Genomic DNA, 23,843 nt, shown 5'->3' with positions numbered 1-23,843 from the left:
TCCATAAACACATCAATTTTCATGTTAAGAATAGATTCTTTTTTTTTAATCCTTCACAGAATGGCAGCTGCAGGTAGGTTGCTCCATGCTCACTGATTCTGAAGCTTAGTAACTTTCTTTTAACTTCTAGCATAAAGGTATTAATTTGTTCTTTGGCCAGCATTGTCCTTCACCTTTGAGTTCTTCTTCCCCTCCGTTGCTAAGTTCTCTCCTTCATTCTAATGTATATGTTGTTGTACCCTCACTTCATCTGCTCTGCCAGTCAATCTGTGGTGGTTTCTTTTGCAACATAGACTGTCCCCTGGCCATCCTAATCATCTTGCTGTGCCTTTTCAGGTGTGGGTAGGTCCCTAGAATCAGATGCCTTACCTCAGCTGAGATATTGTGCTCTGCATGGTAATGCCGGTACTTCTCCATCTCACTGGAGAGTTTCTGGTGATCTTATTTGTCCCTTTTTTCAGAATTACCATATTGATAACATACAGGTATCCAGAGATCAACCAGTTCATCTAGGCTCTTCTGCTAAGCCCTGCTGCTGGAAAGGGCTAATTGGAAGTTCTTGTTGATAATCTCTAAGAGCATACCAGGCAGGTCTATATTTCCAGCCTTCATCTAGTTTCTATTATGTCAGTCTGGATGCTCTCCAATTCCTTGTTGAAACTCTGGTTTTCCTGCATTGATGGATTCTCCTGAAGGTCTGTGTAGTTCAGAAGTCAGTTTGGATTCCTATCAAATGTAGACTGGTACTTGGACAAGTTACAGCAATTTTAACTTGTTTCCAAAGTGTCTCCAACTTGGGACACGTTTCTGTTGTGCTTTAACAAGAAAACAAAAAAAAATCTAGTTATACAATTGAAGCTGACATTAGTCTAACCTGCTAAACCCACTAGCTGGCTTACAGACAATTGTCTAATTACCCAGCAATGCACATGCTCAAGTGACCAGAACTAAGGTTCATTGCAAGCTTTGATTCTCTATTTTATTTATTTTTGCTTGCAAAAATATCACTCTGATAGTGAAATCACTCTGATGATAGTGCTGAGCTTCTTTTTGATAGAAAGGTAGTGGGGTGGAAAGCAGAACATGTATTTTTGTAGACACTGGTGTACTCTGGTAGTCTAATCCAAGTTAGTCTGTGGCAGACCGTTCTGATGGTACTTGTATTGCCAGCACATTGCTGCTCCTGAAGATGCTTGCTGTCATGTACGGTGCAGCTGGTCTTTCAAAATAAAGAAAAGGAGACAGAAAAGCATCCATACCTGTTGTATAGCAGCGGAAGCAGTTCTTAAAGGAAATGTTCTCTTGCTTGCTAACTTCAGAGCTGGCTTGTAGGCAAAAGGGATGGGGATTACAGCCCAGGGTGTCTGTAGCAGCTTTGCTGAAGGACGTGTGAGAAGATGGTCTGTGTACTGAACTGAATCTCTGTCCACTAGGTTTGAGAGCACTGTGCAGGTTGGCAAACTGCAGGACCTTATCAACCGAAGTAAGATGGCAAGGTGTAGAGGACGATTTGTTTGCCCAGTCATTCTGTACAAGGGAAAGGTAAAACTTCATGTGTTACATGTCTTAACTTAGAAAATGATCTTTCTCCCTGCTGTTTGAACTGCGCAGCCGTGTCTTCAGTTGTTACCTTTCCAAATGCTGTAAAAAATCTGTTCTTGGGTACAAGCAGGCAGCCTGTAGTGGTAGGTAGCATTTGCTGTCTAGGCTGCATAAATCATCCGTGGGGGCTTTGGGCTGTTTTACCTCACCATGTCATGAGAATTGCACCAAAGAGCAAACATTTTCTCCGTATGTACGTCCCTTCTGAAGGACCAAAGATATTTTGTCTTTGAGAGGCAAAAGACAACTATTGCCACTTTCTGCTGCTTACTCTTCCCAGCAGTGAGCTCCCTTTGAATAACTTTTCTCTCTAACGAGAAGTTCCCTTTGTCTGTTCCCTGGGGAGGCAAGGTTGCATAAATGGCCTTAGGAATGTGTGGGCTTGTCTGCAAGGGGATCTGTAAGAAAGTGAAATTAGATTAATTTTTAGGTGGATTACTTGTGCTGAAGCCTTGTAGGAGTAGTCTCATTTAGAATTTAAGTAGCTTAATTCAGTTTTCTTAGTTCAGTTTAGAAACACTGTATGAATGGCAAAATCATACCTGTGGCAATTTTAATCTAGCTTGACTGAAGCCATCATGGGCTGAACCTGCTGACCTTTTTCTGCAGGAGTGAACTGCCTGGAGTTGTACTGGGACCATGCATAATCTTATCCACAGGAATGTGAAAATAAGGCTCAAGCAGGGTATTAACAGAGCATGGATGTTGCTAACTTGGCTGTATTAGTTGACTGTATTAGTGAATTGGAGAACTGGAGATGAAAAAGTGATTTAAAAACTAGGTACAGACAAAGGCACTTGTGAGTTTGACGTGTTTGGAGAACTCTATCTGGACCAGGGTTGCAGGGGAGACTGCTGAGAGGCGGTAGTTGTAGGTAGCAACCGTTCCTATGAAAACATGACAGCAAACAGGCCAGAGACTTATAAGGGGAAGAATCCTGGGGCATGCATGGTTAATAACAAAATATTCCTCCAGCATATTTGCAGATCAGCAACGCTGGCCGGCTGGGGAGAGCTCTATGGGCGCACTGGCTACAACTATATCTTCTCAGGTGAGTGAGGAGCCATTTGTTACTGTCTGCGTGGTAAGGCTGGTCAGTGTTGGGACAGTGACCTACATACGAGAGCAAGCTCTTCCTGAGAGCTGATGCAGAGCTCTAGCATGGACCTGCTTGTACCCAGGCCTGGCATGTTAGAGCAAAGACTGAAATCTTATGTCTATTTCCAAGCACCGTACTACAGGACAGTGTCATAGCTTATGAGAAGGAGTGACAAAAGAACTTGAGGCTGAAGAGTGAGTTATGGGAAGTGTGTAGGCAAGTAAAGCAGCCCAAAAGATTCAGGGTACTGATTCCCAAACACAGGGTGTGGGAGTAATGGAAGGAAGAGGATAAGAACTTGCTGTTGCTTAGCTAATCATTGGGAATCAAATCCTGCTAATGGTGAGACATACTGGACTCTAGGGAGAACTCTTCAGGGGAGTATCAGGTGTCTGTAGTGTGGGAGCTGAAGCTTGGCTTAACAAAGCACTGTGCAGCACTATTGGGGTGTCCTTCTGACTGTCAGTTTGACCTGCCTAGGTCCTTTGCAATGACAAGGGAAGAGTTGGCTATGAGAAAATGGACTTTTCAGGAAGAGGAAATGTGGGGTACCATTGAGAGCACTTATGTGTAGAGGGAGGGTACCAAACCATGGCTGCCTTGGGTGCATGCATGTCTTGTCAGATTGGGGATTGAGTTGGTTTACACAAGCTTCAGTTCTTAACACCTTCCTTGCAGGAGGTTCTGATGATGCTTGGGCAGATGCAGAAGACATTTCAGAGGAAGATTCTGCACTGAGGTTTGTATGCATCACTGGGATGGGGAAAAGGGAGTTTGGACCAAAGCTGACTGGCTCAGCCACTCAATTCTGCTATTTCTTAGGCTGGGCTTAGGGTACAGGCTTGAGACCATCATGAAGCTTGGAATCTTATTTTCCTTGCTTTTGAGAAAGAGTTTTGAATGCTTACGGCTGCCTAAACCCAGTGTAAACAAAACCTGCTAATCTCTTTCCAGAAGGAAGTGCTGGAGACAGGAATATGTACAGCCATTTTAAAAGGTGTTTGAATTACACGGCCATGTTTACTTCATCAAAAACTACATCTCCGGGCTGGAGAAATTGTTCTATATCTTACATGCTTTTTGCAGAACAGAGTGAGACATGGGGAGGGACCCCAAGCATGAAGTTTGCAGTATTGGTTCATTGCAGAGTTTGACTCCGACCTGTGGAGACAAGGCTCATGCTATGTGCCTTGTGGCTAGAAGCGGTTAAGGGGAGAGCTGTGGCAGTATTGTGCAAAGAATCAGACTCAATGTGGTCAGTTTTCCATGCTCATCTTGCTTTGCCTTGTTCTGTCTTGCAGAAATGCAGACTCTCAGCTGTTTGACAAAGTCAGAGGGCACGACATCAAGCTGCTTCGATATCTGTCTGTCCGATATATCTGTGACCTGATGGTGGAAAACAAGAAGGTGAAGTTCGGCTTGAAGTGAGTCTAGGTTCATTTGTTTTTCTGCAGGCTTTGGATTGCAGCTAGTGTAGCCCTTACATGTGAATTGCTATTGGGCATGCACTCAGCATCATGGGAGCAGTCCCTGGACAAGTACTACAGCAGGATCAGTTAGCTGATGCTGTAAAGAGAATCCCAAGGTTTTAGGCCAGAGAAAACTGTATCAATGGGCAAGACAGCTGCTTTCGTCTGTCTTCTGCAGTCTGAGTAGGTTTTCTCTGTAGAGTTTGTGGTGGTGTGACAGTCACCCCTTCAGGAGGGGAGAGTAAAGGAACCCTCTGCTTGTGTAGAGGAACAGAGGGAGATGTTTCTCCTGGTATTTCTCTCAGAGGAAGGCTGTAGTGGTTTTGGGCTATACCTCTTTAGTTGAATTTTTTTAGTAAGTTCTGCCCCTGCTCACTACTGAGTCAAGTCATTTTGCAGGGAGATGTGACAGGTAGCTTTTTGGGTGCTAGTATCTCTGTGAAAAATACTCTACAAATGCCTGCTGTTTTCCTCTTGTCCTGTGCAGTGTGACGTCTTCTGAGAAGGTGGACAAAGCTCAACGTTACGCTGATTTCACGCTTCTCTCCATCCCATATCCAGGTACAGGACTGATGTCCAGAGGGACTCCCAAGGGACAGGTGACAATCCGTTTCTGGGGACTGGGAACTACCGCTGTGTGTGTGCGTGTGGTAAAATGACTGTGGCTTGCTGAATGTTTCCTGTGCTCCCTCTGGGAAGAAGCTCTTTTCAACTGAGAACAGCGCAACGAATCTGGATGCTCTTGCAGTGTGAGTCAGCGTTAGGCACTCTTTGAGGTGGCAAAATAATTTCTCAGCAGTTCTAATTAATTCAAGCGCGGAGAAAAAGTCCCAGAGGTGGAACTGGCATTAAGATGGCCTTTGACATCCCTGCAACTCCAAACTACCACTTGATACAAAATATGTATCTTGCTCTGTGTTATGTAAAACCCCAGTTCTTAAAGTTTTCTAATCCTGGTGTTCCAGAGCACCACTGTAAGATATTCTCAGTGCTAGGCAGAACTGCTAACCTGAGCCTGCAACGTATGACTGAGATGCAGACCACTCCAGCCAGTCTCCCTGGCTATATTAGTCGCTGTGCCTAGCAACCACTGCTGGGTCACTTGCTGCACTCTTAAAGATGAGCTGAATATTGCTGCCTGCCTGCTGCTGTCAAGCTCAGTGATAGGATTGGATGTGAGACTGCTGTGCTTGAGGTCTGTCCACAAGAAAAGGACTCTTCTTTCTCCCTTGTGCACAAAGAAAAGGAGAGGAGAAAACAAACCCCAAAACTGTTGTGGATGTTCCAAACCTTTCCTTGATTCCTAGTCGTTGCCCTTAAACATTTTTTTGTTGTTATTGTTTTAAAAAGGTATATTTCCTTTCATACAGAAATTAGTGACAGTTCAGAGAAGCTGCATGAAGATTTCTATTGAGTTTGCCATGCAGATTGCCAAGGTGTACAGAAATAAAAGTATTATGGCACAGGTATATGTTGCTGCCATATGCCTCACCAAACTTAGAACATGAGAGACAGTGTACACAGGTTTTTTGTAGGGTTTGTAAAGAACGAAGAAGAGTTGAGCTGTAGAGTTTTTACTGTATGGGAATCTGCATATTGTATGCAATATTCAGTGATGGTCCTTCCTCTTCTGCCATCTGGGACAGCTGCTTTCTTATAGCAGTTCTTCACTTCCACACTAGAGGTAAACCTTATAAAACTGGAAATTCTCCCTGCAAATATTGCCCAATTTCAGCAGTGCTGGTCCATAGAGGAATGTTGTCATTCTGTTAAATCTAAGGCATACACATCTACAGATCAGCAGCCCCTCTAGTGACTGGCCAAATGCTGTGATACATTCTTATCAATGTTTCTAGGTTTGCATTGAAAAAATTTCTGTTTTGTAATTTGTCTCTAAAGTCATTCTGAGATTCCGTTGTCTTAGGTAAGCCAAGTAGTGTCCAGATATGACTGACTAGTGTGAAAGACTTGGGTTAAAGTGGGGTGTCTGTAGAAGCTTTTGTGCTCTCCAGTGCAGAAAAAACTTCTTTTCCATTTGACTGGTAGTTGGCATTTGTAGCTGCAAATAGTTACTGCCGTAATCCCCCATTCTTTGCTTTAAGACGTTGTTTAATTGGAGTTAAATCCCAACTGACAGATTGCTTCCTCACTCTGTGTTTTTGAGGGCTAGTCCTGTCCTTGCACAAAGATTTTTTTTTTTTTGCCATTGGAGTTACTTGTGACTTGCAGGGTAGGAATCATTGCCTGTGTTCCATGCCTGGCACAGGGGTGTCTTGGTAGTGTGGGCACTGTGGCACTGCTGGGGCATACAACAGTACATTGGGAGAGGTGTTTCGTGTAGCCTGCAGGCAGCTGCAGTGCTAATGGTGCTGCTCAGCTGTGACTAAGTGACTGCAGTTTGCAGCAGAGACTTCCAATAGTTGTTTGAGAAGAGTGGGACCAAAGGATAAATTTTAGAAAGGGAGGGCCTAGGGGAAACCTTGGAAATGGTTATCTATCTGCTTCCTTCAGATAGGGCAATTCACGTGTTTGAAAGAGGAGACTTAAATGTGAGAGAAATCACAGCTGCCTCTGACAGAGCCCTTTCTTGTTACCTGCAGCAAATGCCCTGTGAAAGTTGGCTTTCCCCAGAGCTCTGCCAACAACTCCTTTTGCTGGTTTCTTCTCACTCAGCATGCCAGGCTGATGCCTTAGATCCATCCAAAAGCCAATGACCCTGGAAAGCATAGCTCCTTGGTGAAACCTCTTGTCTGGGAAAGAGCAAAATCTGTCCCTCAAACTCCACATTTGCTGTGTGTTTGGAATTGGCCCTTCGCTCTGTGAGTGTGGTGACTGCTGAGCATTGTTGCTGCTGGAAGGCCGTGCTGCACGTTGTACTGATGATTACTGCTCTTCTCTTCCTGCAGGCCGCAGTTTTGATTGGTTTGGTGCTCTGGAGCCTGGGGCTGCCAGCACTTCCAGTCCCACAAGGCACTTCAGTTGTTAGATATCAGTTAGCTGAATGGTTGTTCATTATCTCTTTCCTTGCAGGCTGTGAATTTTTTAAAGAGTACAAAGACCGGGATTATACAGCTGAAGGTCTCATATTTAACTGGAAACAGGTACATGGATGTTACAAAATGGAGAGCTGTGGGCTTTAGTGGGCTTGAGTCTTACCTCAGCGTTCCTGAGCGATGGTGTATGTCGTGTGTTTATCTCTGATCACAAAGAGGAAACCAACAGGACAAACAAAACAGATAGTGAATGTACTAAATTATTCATTGTAAAATTCGTATGTAAAATAAATGATTCATTTATCCTGAAGTCCAGGATGCTTGACCTCTCAGGGGCAAATATGGGTTGCTCCTGGTTTTGGATTTGATATCTTACTGATAGCATCTGTTCTCAGTTCTGTCTTCACATTCTGTCTCCTGCTGAGGGGGGTGGTTGAGTGGAGCAGCCCTACAGGAATTCAGAAACTAACATGCCTTGTCCCTGGCTTTCACTGATGGAGCACAGAAAAGCTCCTCTTGTCCATTAGCTCTTCTAAGAGGCTGTGAGTGAGTTCTTACCACTGCAGGAATGCACTTTGTGCATTCAAAGATGCTTTGCTGAGATGCTGTCTTAGATGCACCATTTGGCATTTGTTTTTTTTGTTTGGGTTTTTTTTTCTGGAACTTGCTGCCTTCAAGTCATCGCTTTTCTCTGACCAGTTGTGTTTTGGGTTTTTTTGCAGGATTACGTAGATGCTCCATTAAGTATCCCAGTCCCTCTGACCCAATCTCTGAATATTGATTGGAGCGAGTACCAGGTGAGCAAAACAGGCATATCTGTGGGAGGTCAGAGATTCAGTCAGGAAGGATCAGTGAAGATTTGAAGTCTGACTTGCTCCTGTTTGCCATAATCTGGCTCACTTCATACTATCCCAGTGGGAGTGCGACTGCAGACTTGACAGATCAGTATAGCAGTGGAAATCCTCTACCCAAAAGGCAGCTGACTGTAACATCAAATCTTTTTCTGTAGCTTGCGTAAAGCTTGCAATCCATTAGGGAGGTGTGTCGCTGACAAAGGTAAGGAACATGCCAGCAAACACAAAGCAATATTATTTGCTCATAGTCTTAGCTAGGTGCCTGCCTGCGGTTGGCAGACTTCCATGACTGTGGAGAATCTTGAGAAAGGTCAGCCTTCCCTGATGTGAGCAGTAGCCAAGTGACTAGACACCTTCTTCATGGGTGTGCAAGGTGCCTGTCCTGTAAGAGAAGAGTAGAAAATCCTAACTGAGCGTAGCAGGTCTCCATTCCTTATTACTGTGGCAGCATCGCAAATGGTAATTGAACTCTTACGTTTGCCCAAGCTTTGAGGTTTACCTTTGTTCATACCACAGAGCATCACCTTATGCTGCTGATTACTGTGCTCCATTTCGCACATCAGTGGACCTACCAATCCCCCCAGGTTTTGTGATGATTAACTGTACTGGAGCATGTCATGCTCCTATGCGTTGCAGCTGGAAGCACCACAGAACTAGCAGAGCTCCCCGTGCTGGGCCAGCATTTGTCAGTCAGTGATGTAAATAATGTTTAAGTGCTAGCATAAGCAGAATCATGGAGAAGTAGCTTGCCATGTTGAAGCAGAACTAATGGGACCACAGCTTGTTTATGGCTAGAAACTTGTTCACTAGAGTACTGAGCAGCCAGTATTTTAAAAGGGATATTAAAAATTGAAGAGGATGTAATAAATAGATGCAGAAATGATCTGAGGACTGGAGAAGGTGCTTCACTTAAAGCTGGAGTTCTCAGTCTGTTTAGGTAATCACAAAGGTGATGGAGGGTTGACTTGATTAATGTGTTAAGTACATTTGCAGGGAGAAAATACTAATTCTAAAGCACTCTTCAATCTGGGGAAGAAGAGCTGCACAGGAAGCAATATCTGCAGTCTGACGTCAGACCTTCAAATAAGGAAAAGCAGTCCTACATATTATTTTTGAGAATGATCTGTTGGAACATGCTGCCAAAGGAGTGATGAACTGTCACCTCTAGTTGTGGTGCTTCTCTGGGCAGATGTGTTGCCAAGTGCAAGCTTCAGGGTGTATGTGGAGCAGCTGAACAAAACTTTCTGGTTTGTGATATAGAAAGATCAGACTGGATGATCAGATGATTCCTTCTGGCATAAGCACAAGATCGGGTTGAATTAGGCAGATAAAAGACTTTGGAAGGATGTGTTTTTCTGCCCTGGGCTGAGTGTGTCCCCCATTTCCCTATTCTTTTGTTGCTGTGCAAGCTTCACAGCAGAGCAATACGTTCTTTGTCTGACAGGAGTCTTAAGTGTGGTTATGCATACACGTGCACACATGCAAGCACACAGCAAGGGTTCTATTGCTGGGAGTCAGATGTCACTTATCTCACTAACACTGTCATGATGAAACATGTGGCCTTCTCCTTGCCTTTTTCTTGCCCCTGCTGTCCCATTTTCCTTGGGCTAGTTCTGAGACTGCTGAAATTCCCTGCTTCCTCTCAAGATCGAGTGGCACACTTGAGTTTGTTGTGATGTTTTTCACCTGCATTTCTAGTAGTGCTGCAAGGTTTCTGAGTTCAGAGCCCCTCTGTGGTACTGCTGCTACTCGGGCATTACTGCAGAAGTCCAGTGCCTGTCTGGAGCAGCTCGGAGCGGCTCCACAGACAGCCTGCTGGGGCCATTTACAAGGGTCAGAGAGTTTGGGGCAAAGCACTTGGGTTGTGGGAATGGGCTGCTGACCTTGGCCTGCTCACCCCATGGTGCTACTCACGTCACGTACGCAGCTGTAACACGGCTGCTGAGCCATTTGGTAATGTGCACGTTGAGGTGGGGCTGCAGAACTGGGTCAGCGCTCCGCAGGTGTTTGCTGGCTCACATTAGTCTCTCCGAACATAGTCTGCTTGGAGCTTTGGGGCTGCAGACAAGCGGGTTCTGTGCCAGCCAGGCAGACAGAAGAGATGGCCTTTTATTTTATTTTTTTATTTTTCCCCGCCTGGTCTCTTGTCTCAGAGTGCCTTTTGCAGAGGATGGGATGAGTAGGTAGAACACCAAGGGTGTCTGTCAAGAGTCTGTCACTCTGAGGAATGGCTGTGGGGTTATTTCTGCTTCGCTGTTGTTCTGGATAGAGAAGCCAAGAGCATGGCAGGCTCTGAACTGCAGAGCAGCCTTTTGCTGTGGGCAGACCCTTACCATCAACACTTCTCTTTCTGCATAGAGCTGGGACCTCGTGCAGCAGACACAGAACTACCTGAAGCTGCTGATCTCCATCATCAATAGTGATGGTAAGGCAAACTCCATGCTCCCAGTGGTCTAACTGGAGCAGTTGCTTTCTCTGGAAGAACAGCTGATGGTGTTAGAGCCACTGTGGATCAGTTCCCAATACAAAGAGTCACTTTGTAGTGTTTCAATTCTCTGCCTTCAAAACAGGGTGATGGTCCTAGCATCTCAGGGTTCCAGCTCCCCTCTTAGAGAGGGACCTTGCTGATCCCTTGAAGACCCTCTCCTCTCAGGGGTGGAGGGTTATCTGAAAACTTTAGCTAAAGTTTTACTACTTTAAAGCTGAAGAGAACAAATGTTTGTTCCGTTCCTTTTGCTCCTAAAGAACTCTTGCTCTTTATTTGCTGAACATCTGTGTTTTGTCCCCTCAGCTTGGGGTCTCATTAGGTGCTTATTTAAGAGCCCCTTCCATCCTCTGTCATCACAGCCACCCCAGCTCAAAGGGCGTGTATTGCTCTGTGTGGGCATCCATTTCCCTCTGGGCACTGTGACTTTGTACGTAGCACTATCGGATAGATGGAGCCGTGTGTGGCTCTGCCAGCACAGCCAACAGCAGACTCTCCTGCAGCTGTTGAGCTGGGGAAAACTGCAAGTTTTCTGGAGAGCATAAGAGTGATGTCCTGCGTGTGCCTATGCTCAACGTGTATCAGCAGAAAGGGTGGTGAGACTGAAAAAACGTTCAGTTGGAGCAGGTTTCTCTCTGATGTGGGGATAGATTGTGATAGTGGGTCGCAACTGGGTAGGTATGTGTTCTGGGTAGCAAAGTGATGTTCATACCTAGTGACTTCACGTCCTGAGCAGCTGTCAGGACCAGGACAGCACATCAGCTGGGGCTGCTGACAATCCAGGACACTCTGAGCAATTTCTTGGCTGCTGTATTCAAGACAAAATGTTCTGGCTTGGTGGCTGATCTCTGCTCTTGAGCCCAAACTGTTGGGATAGAGGGTAGCTTGTTGCTACAGATTTGCCATAAAGAAAAGCCATTGCTGTTGTTACAACATCCTTTTTTTTCCCTTCTCCTTTCTATTCCCACCGGGAACAGATGACAGTGGGCTCCTGGTGCACTGTATATCCGGCTGGGATCGAACTCCTCTCTTCATCTCCTTATTGCGCCTCTCCTTATGGGCTGTGAGTACCTGGCTGACCTGCTCTGCTTCTGGGGGTGGTTGCTTGGAGGGTGAAGCAACTGTGTCACCAGGAAGCGGTGGTGGAGCAGTTAATGTTCCTTTTGACCATTTTGGCTTCAGAGGGTATGTGGATTGGCTTTGATGTGGAGCCCAACATGCTGTCCTGCCATCAGGCATGGTATCACAGGCAGGTAGAGCAAGCTGGGCATCTTGGATCACCATGACAGTTTTCAGTTGATTGTGAATTCCCAAGTCCCGATCCCCAGGGCTGCTGCCTGAAAGCTGTTCTCATTTGCTTTGCAGGATGGGCTGATCCACACATCCCTGGAGCCATCTGAGATTCTCTACCTGACAGTGGCCTATGACTGGTTTCTCTTTGGGTAGGCACACTTAAGTTTTACTTGCATATGCATCCCTGCGCAGCAAGGAAGGAGCCTTCAAGGGGGTCATTTTTGGTGTTTGGTCACAACCAAAGGTGGATATTGGGTCACGGGCAGCTCCCAAAGAGCTGTGATGGGAGGGGCTGATGCCTTTTTTTACCTGGAGGCTCAGGCATCTGGCTGTTCCTGACAGCTTGTGTTCTGCTGATTCTGGCTTCCAGCGTTTGACTGAGCTTCTCTTGCTTTCTTTCCAGGCACATGTTAGTCGATCGACTCAGTAAAGGAGAAGAGGTGAGCGTCTGGTCTGGGGCAGTGGCTGAGCACTGCTTTATGGTTCTCAGTGTACTTGTTTACAGTAGCAACATTCACTGCCTGCTTCTGGTAGTATCAGGGGTCTAGATGGGCTCTAAAAAGATTGTTCAGGTACTGAAAACATGAGGTAGGAGCCTTGCCCTGTGGCTTCCTGATGCATAAGGTGTGAGAATGCTTTTCTCTCAGGTTTGGTTGGTGGGTGTTAGTCCTGCCAGTTCTCCTGCTGTGCCGTGCTGTTAGTGTTTGGACCCCTGGTGAAAAGGTTCTGGGACTTGCTGTTCTGCTCAGCAATGAGAAGGGATGCTTGTGACTCCCGGGAGCTTGGAAATAAAGCTGTATAGTCTTGTATGCTTGTCCTGAGTGCCAGCTCTCCTGCCTGGGTGCTGCAGCTGCATGTGGTTTGCATGTCATCGTGGGCTCATGGAGCAGCTTGTTCTGGTGTGTATATCTGGTGGGTGCATCTGTAAGTGGACAGATAGGTCTGGGGGGCAGTTAAGATTAGTGGAACTAATTGTCTTCAAATTTTTCACTGTTTAATGGCAGAAAATGAGTGCTCTGACTTTAGTTGCAGTACACTGCAATATCCTTTTTGGGTAGAGACCAAGAGGTGGGGAGAATGTCTAACCCTGTTGCTAATCCCCTGTTCCTTAGACTCTCACCTCGCTAGGGAATCCCCTCCCTCTGAACAGCAGAGCCGGGACCCTGGCCTATTTTCCATCTTTCAGGGGTCCAGGACCCCTTGTATTAGTGTTGTTCCTCCCATTCATTCCTTTCTCAGAGCTCTGCTGGCTTGAGACTGGCAGCTCTGCCCTGTGCCTGCTTGGCCAAGGGCAGAGGTGGTAGCTGCAACAGGAGAGGGGCTGCATGGCTGCCTCTAGCACTCCCAGCTCCCCACTGCTCAGCTCTGTGCAGGTAGGTGGGGTGGCAGAGGCACAGCGGGGTGAATGCTATGGGGCACCAGCTTGGGACTACAGGCGCTGCAGGTGCTGCATGCTTCCAGGTGTGATACAGCTGTGGTGCCGAGGTGGAGCATGCAGCTCTAACCCTGCTAGCCCTGCTGGGTTTGCTGCTTACCTGGGTGTATAAGCAGCTGCTGGGGACTACCTCTTTTCTGTTCTGCACTGATGGCATAAGTACATGCTGTGTGCTTGTGGCATGTGTGCAAGACATTGATGAGACCTGTGTAGACCTTCCTTTCTGGGCCTCCCCATGGCAGGGAACAGAGGGTCAGTTTAATGTGAAAAAGAAGGCACAGGATGGGGTGGTGGCAACCCATAGCACATGGGCTGCAGATTTTTTTTGCTATCTCCTTCCTGCCAGCACCTCCCTACCAAGATAAGAGGCTGCATGGAGCCTTGGGTTCATTCCTGAACCGCTCTTCTCTCTCCCTTTGCTCAGATTTTCTTTTTCTGCTTCAATTTTCTGAAGCACATCACCTCTGAGGAGTTCTCTGCTGTGAAGTCGCAGAGGTAAGGAGTCTGTGCCTGCTGCTGCATGGGCTGCAGAGCCAGGGAGCTTGTTAGTGCTGTTCCTTTGGGGAGATGGAAGCCCTGGTGTCCTGGCCCAGTTTTCTTTAATTTATTCTGCACTCTAAAGGCTGCAAAATGGGGCCGAGGCTTGTGAGGTGCCACGTTGTGTTCTGAAAAAACTGTCCATGCTGAAATGTGCTCTCTGCTTAATGACTGTCCGTGGCTGCTTTAGCACGGATGATCCCAGAGATGTGTGCTCTGGCTCAAAGAGGCTGTGCAGCAAGCTGCATCAGGTACTGCTGGGGGGAGCAGGATGGCTGGTTTTTGAAGGACTGCTAAAAATTAACACCTTCCTGAAATTCAGGAGGGGCAGAAAAAAACAAAGCCCACCCTGGAGGCTCTGAATAAGTACTTGTCTGCCCGCAGCCTGTTGCCACCCTCTCAAAGCACAGGGTGTGTGGACTGGAACTGTTGAGAGAGTCAGACACTGCACACCAGCCCCATCCCCTCCCTTCTGCCCCTGCACAGTTAACTCCCCACTGCTCTGATCCGCTGTGTGCTACAGAGATCTGGCTATGGCCAGCCTCCACGCAGCCCTGAAGTGTGGCTGAGGTAACTTTTGTCTGTATTTCCGCAGAAGGAAGAGTTTGCCACCTGGCTTGACCCTGGAAGAGATCTGCATGCTCAGTGAGTGCTGCTGCCAAGCATCAGCACCCCTGGGTGCTGGTAGTGGTTGATCTCCTGGGGGCTTGGGTTCCCAGCATCAAGGTGACTACAAATGGATATGCTTCCCTTGGGGCCTTACAAGAGCGTCACCCCAGGGCACATGGGAATTGTATTGTTTAAAGGGAGAGAAAGTGAGCAAGACCAAGCTGGTCTTCAGGTAGCTTTGTTTTCTTTTCTCTAGAGCAGAGAGACCGAGGCAGCACCACAAGTCTGAGCAGCGACTTCTCCCTGGGGATGGAAAGTTCCCCTGGAGCAGCTGGGAGCTTCACCTATGAAGCAGTAGAGCTGATGCCAGCAGGAGCACAGGCTCAAGCAGCATGGTGAGGAGATAACTACTTAGTGGGCTGCAGGTCTTCTTGCAGGCAGAACAAAAGGGACAGGCTGTTGAGCACAGTAGAAGAGAGATTTCTGAAGTCCCTTGCCCTCCAGGGTCTGCTCTCTGTGGCATGGGTTCAGTACAGTGGAAGGAGAAATCTGGCTATCAGAGGCTTTGCTGCAACTTGTGCTACAGAACCTATGTACCTAAAATTGGAGACCACCCCATGTTAAAGACTGTCAGGCTTCTGCAAGGGTGCTCCTGAAGTTTGTCCCCAATGAGAGTAAAGCAGCTTTGTTTCATTTTTACTAGTTTCACTGTTAAACTTCACCCAGAAAGGATTTCATTACTTTTAAAGGATGGTTCCAAACTACCAGAAAAATGACATTTGTCAGCAGCCCTCCACCAGGGAAAAGTGGAGACACTTTAGCTGCCCTAAAATGAAGCTTAATCAGTTTATGGAAGAGATTATACAGGTTAGTGTCTGCAGTTAGTGGTAGGTGGGCTGGGTGGCCAAGAATCCCCTCTAAACTGTTGCCCCTCTCACAGCACAAGATGTGTGAGCTGAAAGCAGGTTGCTGGCTGCAGGACTGCTTAGAGATACTTCTGGGGGAAAATAGGAAATTCTCAGTGCTCCCTATTGATAGAGGATCATGTAGGACTCTCCCAGAGATGCTGGTGGCTGTCGAAGTGGGGACTGGGGAAGGTGTCTGGCAACTCTGCTGCTCTGGGACAGGTATTGTATGTGCTTGTGGAGTTTCTGGTGCTGTTTGGGGATTTCAGAACCCTGCTGTAAGGTTGCCCCTCTTAGTTTAATTTTTCTCTCCTCTCCCTCAGCACATGTGAAGATGCTATTTTATATTGCAATTATTTTAAATTAAATCTGGGCTCTGCTGGAGGCAGTTGGAAGTCCTCTGGGACTGAGCCCACAGCCATGCTAGTGGCAGCAGCCTTTCTAAAGCACATTTTTATTCAATTTATAAAATACTGAAGAAGGGAAGAGAGAATCTTCCTGCAGAATCACAAGATGGAGATGGGAAGTCCCAAACTGCATTTGCCAAGTGAGCAGTGCAGAGTCCTCTTTAACACCCAGAGCCTACCTATCTACAGCAAAGTAACTGCAGCAAGTAGAGAACAGCTTACCACTTGCCTGACTGTACGGTAGTAAACTGGAAGCATTTACATTGTTCTGAGTGCTCAGGACATGCAGACTAGATCCTGCAGCACAAAACCTACACATGATTTTCACAAGATGTGAAGTGGTCAGAGCATGCTGGAAGAGATCTGCATTTGTGTGTATCAGGGCTTGGTTTTGTGATGTATTTTCTAACTCTGGTTTGCTTTCATTCCTGTTGGAGACATCAGGCTGTGTTGGGGTTAGCTGCTGCTACCGCGGTGATGGTTTGGGCCTGTGCTGTGCACATGAGCTTGGGGAAGGGAAGGCAGTGAGCCTTGCCATGAGTGCTTAGCAGGGGGACTGGGCACGGATGTCTTGCTGCAGGCTGTTGTGGCCGCATAGTCTGGTGAACAGGTAGAGCTTGATACAAGCATAGTGATTACTGGTGAGCTGGACTGTGCAGCATAGCATGAGGGGGGAGAGGAGGGCATGTACTTCATTTTGTTGTCCTGAAAACAGTGGCCTTGAGGTCTTCTTGCAGGCAGAGACATTCATTTTTCAGCTGTACAAGCCTGTCTCTGCAGGCTGTGATTGGAGATGTTGGCAGCTATGATACCATGAGATGAATAATGCTTGAGAGAGGCTGTGGTGTGATGTTTGAGGGTGGACACACTTCAAGAAGTGAAGAGAGGATATCGTGCTTTCTGCCGTACAAAGAGCCTGTCTTTAGCTGCATTTGCTGACAGTGCTGGAGATCTCAGTCAAAGCTGAGGTCTCTCACAGGTTCCAGGAAGAACAGTATCATTTCTCCTTGAGTTTGTTTGCTTCAGACACTTCCATTTTCTTGTGTACATAGGGAGGCCTTTGTCCAATTCACTGTGGTTTTGGAAGGGGAAAAATTCTTGGGACTCTTCCAGGAAAAAAAAAAAATTATGTAAGAAAGAAAACCTTCTGAATGTGGAGCAGCAATAATGTGAATTAGTCCCAAATATGTGTGCCTGCTTGGCATGTAGCTGGATAGTACTGTGAGCTAAGGCCTGATGCAGCAATGGACAGTGAGTCATGCCCAAGTCTGAATGTGCTGGCTATAGAAGAAGCTGGAGCAGTTCTGGGCTGTCAGCACAGACAGCAAGAGGGCTGAAACGCACCTACATCTGGAGTGATTGTCAGCTCTGAGCACATGGTCAGAAGTGTGGTCAGTGGTACCTGAAGAGAATCACTAAAAAGGGAAATAACACTGGTGATGTGCCCCTGTCACCCTCATCAGTGCACGCAAACGCCCACCTGGGCTGAGCTTCTCTGCTGATACACTTTGTAGAGTTTAGAGCAGATTGAAATGGTCTTTCCCTACTGGGAGGCCTCTTGCTTGAGGCGTTTTTACAGCTAGACTAAACAAAGCAATCACTGTATGTGTGTGGGCTCATGCATTCTCCTGTCTTTTGATTTCCAGGTGACGTGGATGGTGATCTATAAAAGAATGGGCTAAGATGGGTTGAGCTCAGTGTACCCCTGTCACTGAGAGGTTTCGTGTGACTCATGGTTTCTTGAGCAGGATGAGGGCAGGTTTACTGGGAACAAGAGCTTATAGCTGCTGGGGTAAAATCCAGCCTGTTGTGGAAAGGCTTCCTAGTTGGAGTATGTGGGAAAGCCAGCTTTCTCACCCAAGTCCTCCATCCCACAGGAGGAAGAGCTGTGCATCGTCACCACAAGCCGTGCTCTGGAGCAGGGCACAGCAGTCTGAAGACAGGCTGCCTTCCACAGGGATGGTCGAAGTCAAGTCCTCCAGCTCCTCCTCATCAACCCATTCTGATAACTTCCTGAGGATTGGAAGCAGCCCACTGGAAGTGCCCAGATCCAGGTGAGATGGGATGGAGTAGAGCATTTCTCAGCAAAGTGAGTGTCTGGTAAAGGGAACACAGGGCTGCACTTGTGTGGCTCTGAGAACCCTGGAGCACATGGGTTTGTATCTGTTCCTGTCTAGCCTGACCTTGTGTGAAATGCTGGCCATTAAACACAAACTCCTGCCTCAGCCCATTTAGAGGAGTGAGGAACTCTGCCGATAACAGCTAGGTGTTTGTTCTGCCTGTCCTCAGCACATGCCTCAACTCTGTGAGCTCTGGCATCTCTGCATCCCGCATGCTTGGAGCTCACAGCACTTTCTCTGTCAAATGCATCCACAGGGGTTTGAAATGGCCATGTTTGTGTGGGGGAGGAAGCCTTTCAAACCAAGCAGATCTCACTCTGCATCTATCCTGTCCCCCTTTCCACTTGCTGACCTTCCTGACACTGCAGGGTGGAAAAACTCTGGGTGCTGGTGGCAAGCAGAGGTAGAATCTGCTGGACGCAAGCTGTGAGCGCTGTGCCAGCACAAAGGATTTCGCCCGGAAGGCTCTGTGTTCCTGCTGGGCAACTGGGGAATGGGGACCCTGGACCTGAGCCTAATCTCATGCCATAACAAAGGATATTCTGGCACCCTTCTGGAGTCTGATGCTGTGGTAGGGCAAGCAAGTGAGGCTAGGGAAGAAAGAACAGAGCCTGTGAAGCAAACACCATGTGTTTAGGCCGACAAGGGATAAAGAGGCTCTTAGATAAGACGTTGCTGTTAACAGCATCAAACGCTTGTGTAGTCTCTGCAGGTTTTCTGACGAATCTTTTTCTAGTGATTCCCTTCAGAAACAGCCACCAGCCAAATTTTAGTACTCTCTCATCACATGGAAAATAAAATGACAAACAAGTAAAGCATAGAAAATTTATAAGACTTTTTCTTACCAAGTTTCTTGATTCCAGAGAAAAAGCACTGTCTGACAGTTTTCATAAATGATGCTAACTGTTCTCCTTGGGGAAAGAGATCAATAGGATGTTTTTGAGTTGTTGCTGGGGCTTACCTCTACATTCTCTGTAAGATGAAACAAATCTCCCAAGGAGAGAGGAAAATACAGGAGGGAAAGCAGCTTGTCTTGGGGGCTGCTTTTGTTCACGACAGTAATGCCACAATTCCTGTGTGTGGTCTTGTGCCATTCCCAAGACTTGACAGGCTATTCAGCACTGGGCTGGTAGTGAGCTTGCAGCAATGCTGTGGAAGAAGCGGTTTATAATGCTTCAGCTGGACTCTGGTCTGCAAGAGTGAAGAGGAGAAACAGAGTAGGCAGCAGAGTACTACGGGAGGGGGCTGAGTATGCAGTCCCTGGGATTTGCATTTCAGGAGCTCAGAGTTGGTAAAGCCAGCAATTGTCTTTCCTCTGGCTGTGTGTGGACGAAGTGTCTATAAGCTTTTGGACAATTGGTGCCTGTTGGTGTCAGGTGTTCAGAACCAGCACCCACAGGGCTTGAGGCAGCAGGCAAGCGTGGTGGGGAAGCTTGTTCTCTCCAGGCCCAGAGTCCCTGGGGGTGGCTTTTCCCTATGGCAAATAAATATTCCTGAGAAGGAGTTGCAGTATTCTGTCATTGTAAGAGGTCAGTGTTTGAATTCCACTATAAACATTTTTCTGACCTTTATGATAGCTTCTACCATTGTACAAAGCCTTTATAACCCTTCAACGCGGCAAGGTTGCACCAGTCCACTCCCAATCACTGTTAACTTTTGTGAACAAGGCAGTGTGAAAGGCTGGGCTAGAAAAAAGTACATGATGGGGGAATATGGAATAAAAAGGGATCAAACTCCTTGCACAGCCTGGAAGCATGGGGACAGGAGAAGGGAATCAGTTGTGAAGCCAAAGCAGTGAAAGCAGCTGCACACAAAGATGGTTAGTCTGCTACACTCGTGCTGGGTAGACACTGTACACCTGTGTGCTCTCTATTTCTGGGGTCACATGGGTTTGCCCTGATCTTCTTGGGGTATAGGCTGGAGGAAGTAAGCCTAGAGACCCTGCAAGGAGTGGGTGGAATTGTCAAGGCAACGGCTGAACTGAGCTTCTCTTTCAAACCAAGTCTTCTGGTACATTCATGCTCCTTTGCTTCCTAGTCCATTGCCAGATCAGTCACTGTGCCCTGCCTGCCTTCTGTGGGGTAACACTGCTAACAGCTCTGCTAGCTAAGGCCTCGAACAATGCGTTGCCTTGTCAGACGCTGACATGGCTTGCACTTCTTGGGCCCTGAACATGATAGGTTTTCTCCAGAGAGAGGGGTTATGTCACTCCACTTGGCTTTGATCTCCCTGCTTGTACTATGTTAGGCTGAATTTGTCTGGTGACTTCCATGCAAGTAATGGATATCACAGTACCTTCAGCCACCATTTTTGCACCCTGAAGGAAGAGTCCCATTTTGGGTGGAGAAGGAGTGTATCTGTGAGGGAAGAAAGAGGTAAATTCTGTCCCTTTACCCCCTGAAAAATGATGGGACTAGGATGGAGAGGCTGGAGCACAGAGACTGATCAGGATGCCAAAAATACCTTTATCTCTACAGTGCTGCTGGCAGGCTAACACCCAAGGCTCTTAAGATGAAGAAACTACTGTACTTCCTAATCCTCTGGTTGTGTGGCTATAGCAACAAAACACTTAACCACTACAGCAGCAGTTGAGGAAAAATGGTTGCTTGTAAAATGTCAGCAGGCACCCTTCAGGTAGTTCACGTAAACAGCCTAGTCCATGTGCTGGAAGGCACAGGAGCTCCAGAAGGAATGGGAAGGCAAGCTGGCAGAGAGACATGAGCAGGGCCTGGGAGGGGAATTGGGGTGTCCTAAAGGAAGGAGTCACAAATGCTGAGTGGGAGCCAAGCCCCTCTTCCGGTGGTGCCATGTCAGCAGTGTGCTGCTGCCATTGCCTCACCAGCCCATCTTCCAAGTCCTGCTCTGATCCAGAGGTCCTGGGTGTCTGTAAATCCTGGGATGGTTCTTGTTAAGCAAAGCAGTACAAAGGCAAATTCCTAGCAGTCTTTCTAGCTTATCCCAATGCAATGGTAAGATCACATCTGCTGAGGGCAAACATGCATGAAGTTACTGCATAGATTATTCGCAGAGTAGGACAAGAGGGGGTACTTGTTCTACAGAGAGCTCTGAGTATGGCTGATAGCGTGCACTGAATCAAATTCCCTGCGTGCGAGTGGATAGCAGCTTGTAAACCACGTCCTGTGTTTGCATTTGACACTAATAGTCTAAGTGTCCCATGACACTACAGAAAAACCCTGTATCTGTGTCAGGGATTTAGCGTGTGTGCACATAGGACTAATGTGGATTAGCAGCTGGATAATCTTTGGTTGAATGTGCTTTTGCTAAGTCAATTAAACAAAACCCACAGTACCGTGATCTGAAGAGTCAAGATCTGCAGAGTTCAGTTGTGGAGGATCTGCTTTGGTCAACAGTCACAGAGAACTGCCTTACTTAAAGGGCTGCAGGCGGTTCCAGTGCGGGTCTGGAGGGAGTGCAGTGAGCGCAGAGGGGGACAGAGAAGCTGCTGTCCTGTGGCTTTGGGTGTTTTGTTGGCAGTGGTAAGACTGCATGTGCACCATGTGTCTTGCTCCTTACAGCCGCCTGGCTTGGAAGCTGTACCTGCGATGTGGCTACTTGGGATAGCGACCGCAGCAGGACAGGAATTGTTTACAGGAATGTTTACTGGAATTACTGCATGACTATGCCACAAAATGTGCTTGCTGGCTGGCACGTGGCTGTGCCGCAATCAAAAGCAGCTGGGCTCACAGAGGACTGGCTGCTCAGGCTGTTAAGGCACTAACACAGCCTGTAGATAGCTGCCTGGGATTCAGCCAGGGCACTCAGTACAGCTCTCTGCCAAGTACTCCTTGGCAGCGTTTCCCATGCAAAGGTGGGAAGGGCTGCCCTTTACTCCAGGTTACCGCAGTCTGTCTGCATGTACAGTACCTACTTAACGCTTCAATTTGAGGCACAGAGTATATGCTGGCAAATGAGCTGCTTCCCAGGTAGTCCTAGGTGTGTAGAAATATGGCAGGTGAGTGGAGGTAGCACAGGGCAGAATGAGAGCCTAGCTGCTGGGCACTTGGCACTCGCCTCAGTTACGTATTAAGAAATGTTGCTCTGCCACCAGTATTGGCTCTCCTTGGGTAAGCAAGTGTCCATGTGCTCTGAAATACTCTATCTTGTGCAGCATGTTGCATGGGAAGCACTGACCTAATTAATAGGAACCATTCCAGGCTAGGAGTTGCCAGTTTATGGTCTGCGAGGGGTCCTTCCTTGTGTGAAGGAACAGCTTGCAGCTCATCTCTGTTTTGCTAATCTAATTTTGTTAATCTTGCACTTTTGAGGGAGTTTCTTCCCACTCGTGGACCTGAAGAGGTGGGTGTGTGAAGCTCACTTTCATTCTCTTTCTGTCTGCTATTAGATGTCTGTGGCAGCGACAGCAACTTGAAGACTTGCTGTATCTCATCTTTCCTAACTGCATCGGCTTTGCTGTAGTCATCCAGCTGCTTCCCAAGACCCTCCACACTGCCCTTGCAGCTAGCCAGCCTCTGGCACGGCTGTAATGTATTGCAAACCTGTTGTTCTTGCAGGCTTGGGGACTGGTCCTGGTGCCCCAGCAGCCCCAACTTGCTCTGGGGGCCTCACTGAAGCCCTTTGTGGGCCTCTGCAGCAAGACTTTACAAGGAACCTTCAGGGATAGAAATCACAGGAAGACTTTCACCTCTAGCATTGACTGGATTGCACTGGGATACAGTCACCGTAGAGATCTGGTCTTGGTCTCAAGCCAAGCTCAGCTTTTAAGAAGCTCTGCTGCCCTGGCAGTGCAAACGCAAGAATTCCCATGCCCTGCCTTCCCTGCCTGTCTCACCCAGCCTGGGTGTTCAAGACGCATGTTGGTTTTGACACTTCCTCAGGAGCCTGCCTTGGGAAGGCATTGGGGATAGAGGGGAAAGTGTGCCACAGTGTCTCAGCTCTGCTGGCTGGGCTCAGATATCTAAGCCAGGAGAGAGAGATGACCTGGACTTGTTGCAGAGTCAATCAGTTTATTCAATTAATTGACAAGTGTTTATTCTGTTGCCTGGAGGTGAGAGACAGAATTGGCTGCCTTAAACTCTTAGACTCCTGTGCTATTAGGTTAGATGTGATTTGACTAATTCCTAGCTGCCTGAAGCAGCACCTGCCATGTGGCACTTCAGCACTGATGGACGCAGTCAAGCAATCTCTGAGGCCTGTACTTTGGGATCAGGTTCCCTGTTGTTGCAAGTGGATCAAAGACAAGCGACAGGGAGTCTGGGAACACATGGGCCTTTTTGCAGGGCCAGTCACAGAGCCACACGTCCTACACACCTGCCCTTCTCTGCAGTGTGGCCAGCACTGAGAAGGAATGGGCCTGTTTGCGTAATGTTTCAGCATTGCCAAGTTTGCACATGGCTGCTTGACAGGGTCAGGCATGGGTTAGAGAGCCACTGAGAGTCAGTCTTGCAGAAGGTGTGCGATGCTTTTATCAGCTTGTCCAAGAAAGGATTCAAGAGGTGGCTTGATCCACCCCTCAGAGGTGGTACAAGGTCAGTCTAATCTCAGCTGACAACCATGGAAGCCACACACCTGACGCAGGAAACAATTTTCTGCGCACCTTCTTTAACACAGACTTATCTGACCAGTGTGGTTGTTGATGCTGGGCAGAGGGACATTTTTACTGTCCCTGGTGCCCTGGATCATGTCTTGTTCCTTCACTTGCCCTATGGGCAGAGTCTCCCAGGCAGGCTGCTGAAACTATGCTCTCCCTTTGCAAGAACTGCAGAGCTCTGTTGAGTTCTCTTTACCTGGAGATCCTGCCATACCCCAAGCCCTCCTCTGCCATCTGGATTTGCCCTCTTCAAAACCCTTGTTTCTGCCTAGTCCCAAACCTATCTTCTGGCAACTCATTATTCTTTTCTGTCAGGAACGATGTCCCTGTCTACTTTACCTCTGCCAAAGCCCTCTATAGACCTCTTCCCTGCTTTAGCTCAAATTCTTGTCCCTTTGTGTGACACTCCCACTTTTCCTGCCTGGCTGTGCTGTACTCTCAGGGAGGTGACACCCTCCTCTTCCCT

The 23,843-nt window shown here is 47.5% G+C and overlaps 1 protein-coding gene across 2 annotated transcripts in view; it reads left to right on the top strand.

Moving 5' to 3' along the window:
- Positions 1-23,843, top strand: part of MTMR14 (myotubularin related protein 14) — a gene marked incomplete at both ends in the record, with an annotated part of 33,360 nt that overhangs the window by 4,122 nt on the left and 5,395 nt on the right. For both annotated transcript variants that reach the window (XM_082004675.1, XM_082004674.1), the window contains 15 exons: positions 1,434-1,542; positions 2,578-2,653; positions 3,380-3,440; positions 4,003-4,125; positions 4,658-4,731; positions 7,201-7,271; positions 7,886-7,960; positions 10,376-10,442; positions 11,480-11,565; positions 11,868-11,944; positions 12,199-12,235; positions 13,655-13,725; positions 14,363-14,412; positions 14,633-14,771; positions 17,566-17,742. In XM_082004675.1, the coding sequence (XP_081860801.1) occupies positions 1,434-1,542; positions 2,578-2,653; positions 3,380-3,440; positions 4,003-4,125; positions 4,658-4,731; positions 7,201-7,271; positions 7,886-7,960; positions 10,376-10,442; positions 11,480-11,565; positions 11,868-11,944; positions 12,199-12,235; positions 13,655-13,725; positions 14,363-14,412; positions 14,633-14,771; positions 17,566-17,742 (1,293 nt within the window). The remainder of the gene's footprint in view (positions 1-1,433; positions 1,543-2,577; positions 2,654-3,379; positions 3,441-4,002; positions 4,126-4,657; positions 4,732-7,200; positions 7,272-7,885; positions 7,961-10,375; positions 10,443-11,479; positions 11,566-11,867; positions 11,945-12,198; positions 12,236-13,654; positions 13,726-14,362; positions 14,413-14,632; positions 14,772-17,565; positions 17,743-23,843) is intronic.

This window comes from Phaethon aethereus, assembly GCF_964289735.1.
Source record: "Phaethon aethereus genome assembly, chromosome: 11".
Lineage (NCBI taxonomy): Eukaryota > Metazoa > Chordata > Aves > Phaethontiformes > Phaethontidae > Phaethon > Phaethon aethereus.
This window is presented reverse-complemented; position numbering and strand designations above follow the sequence as displayed.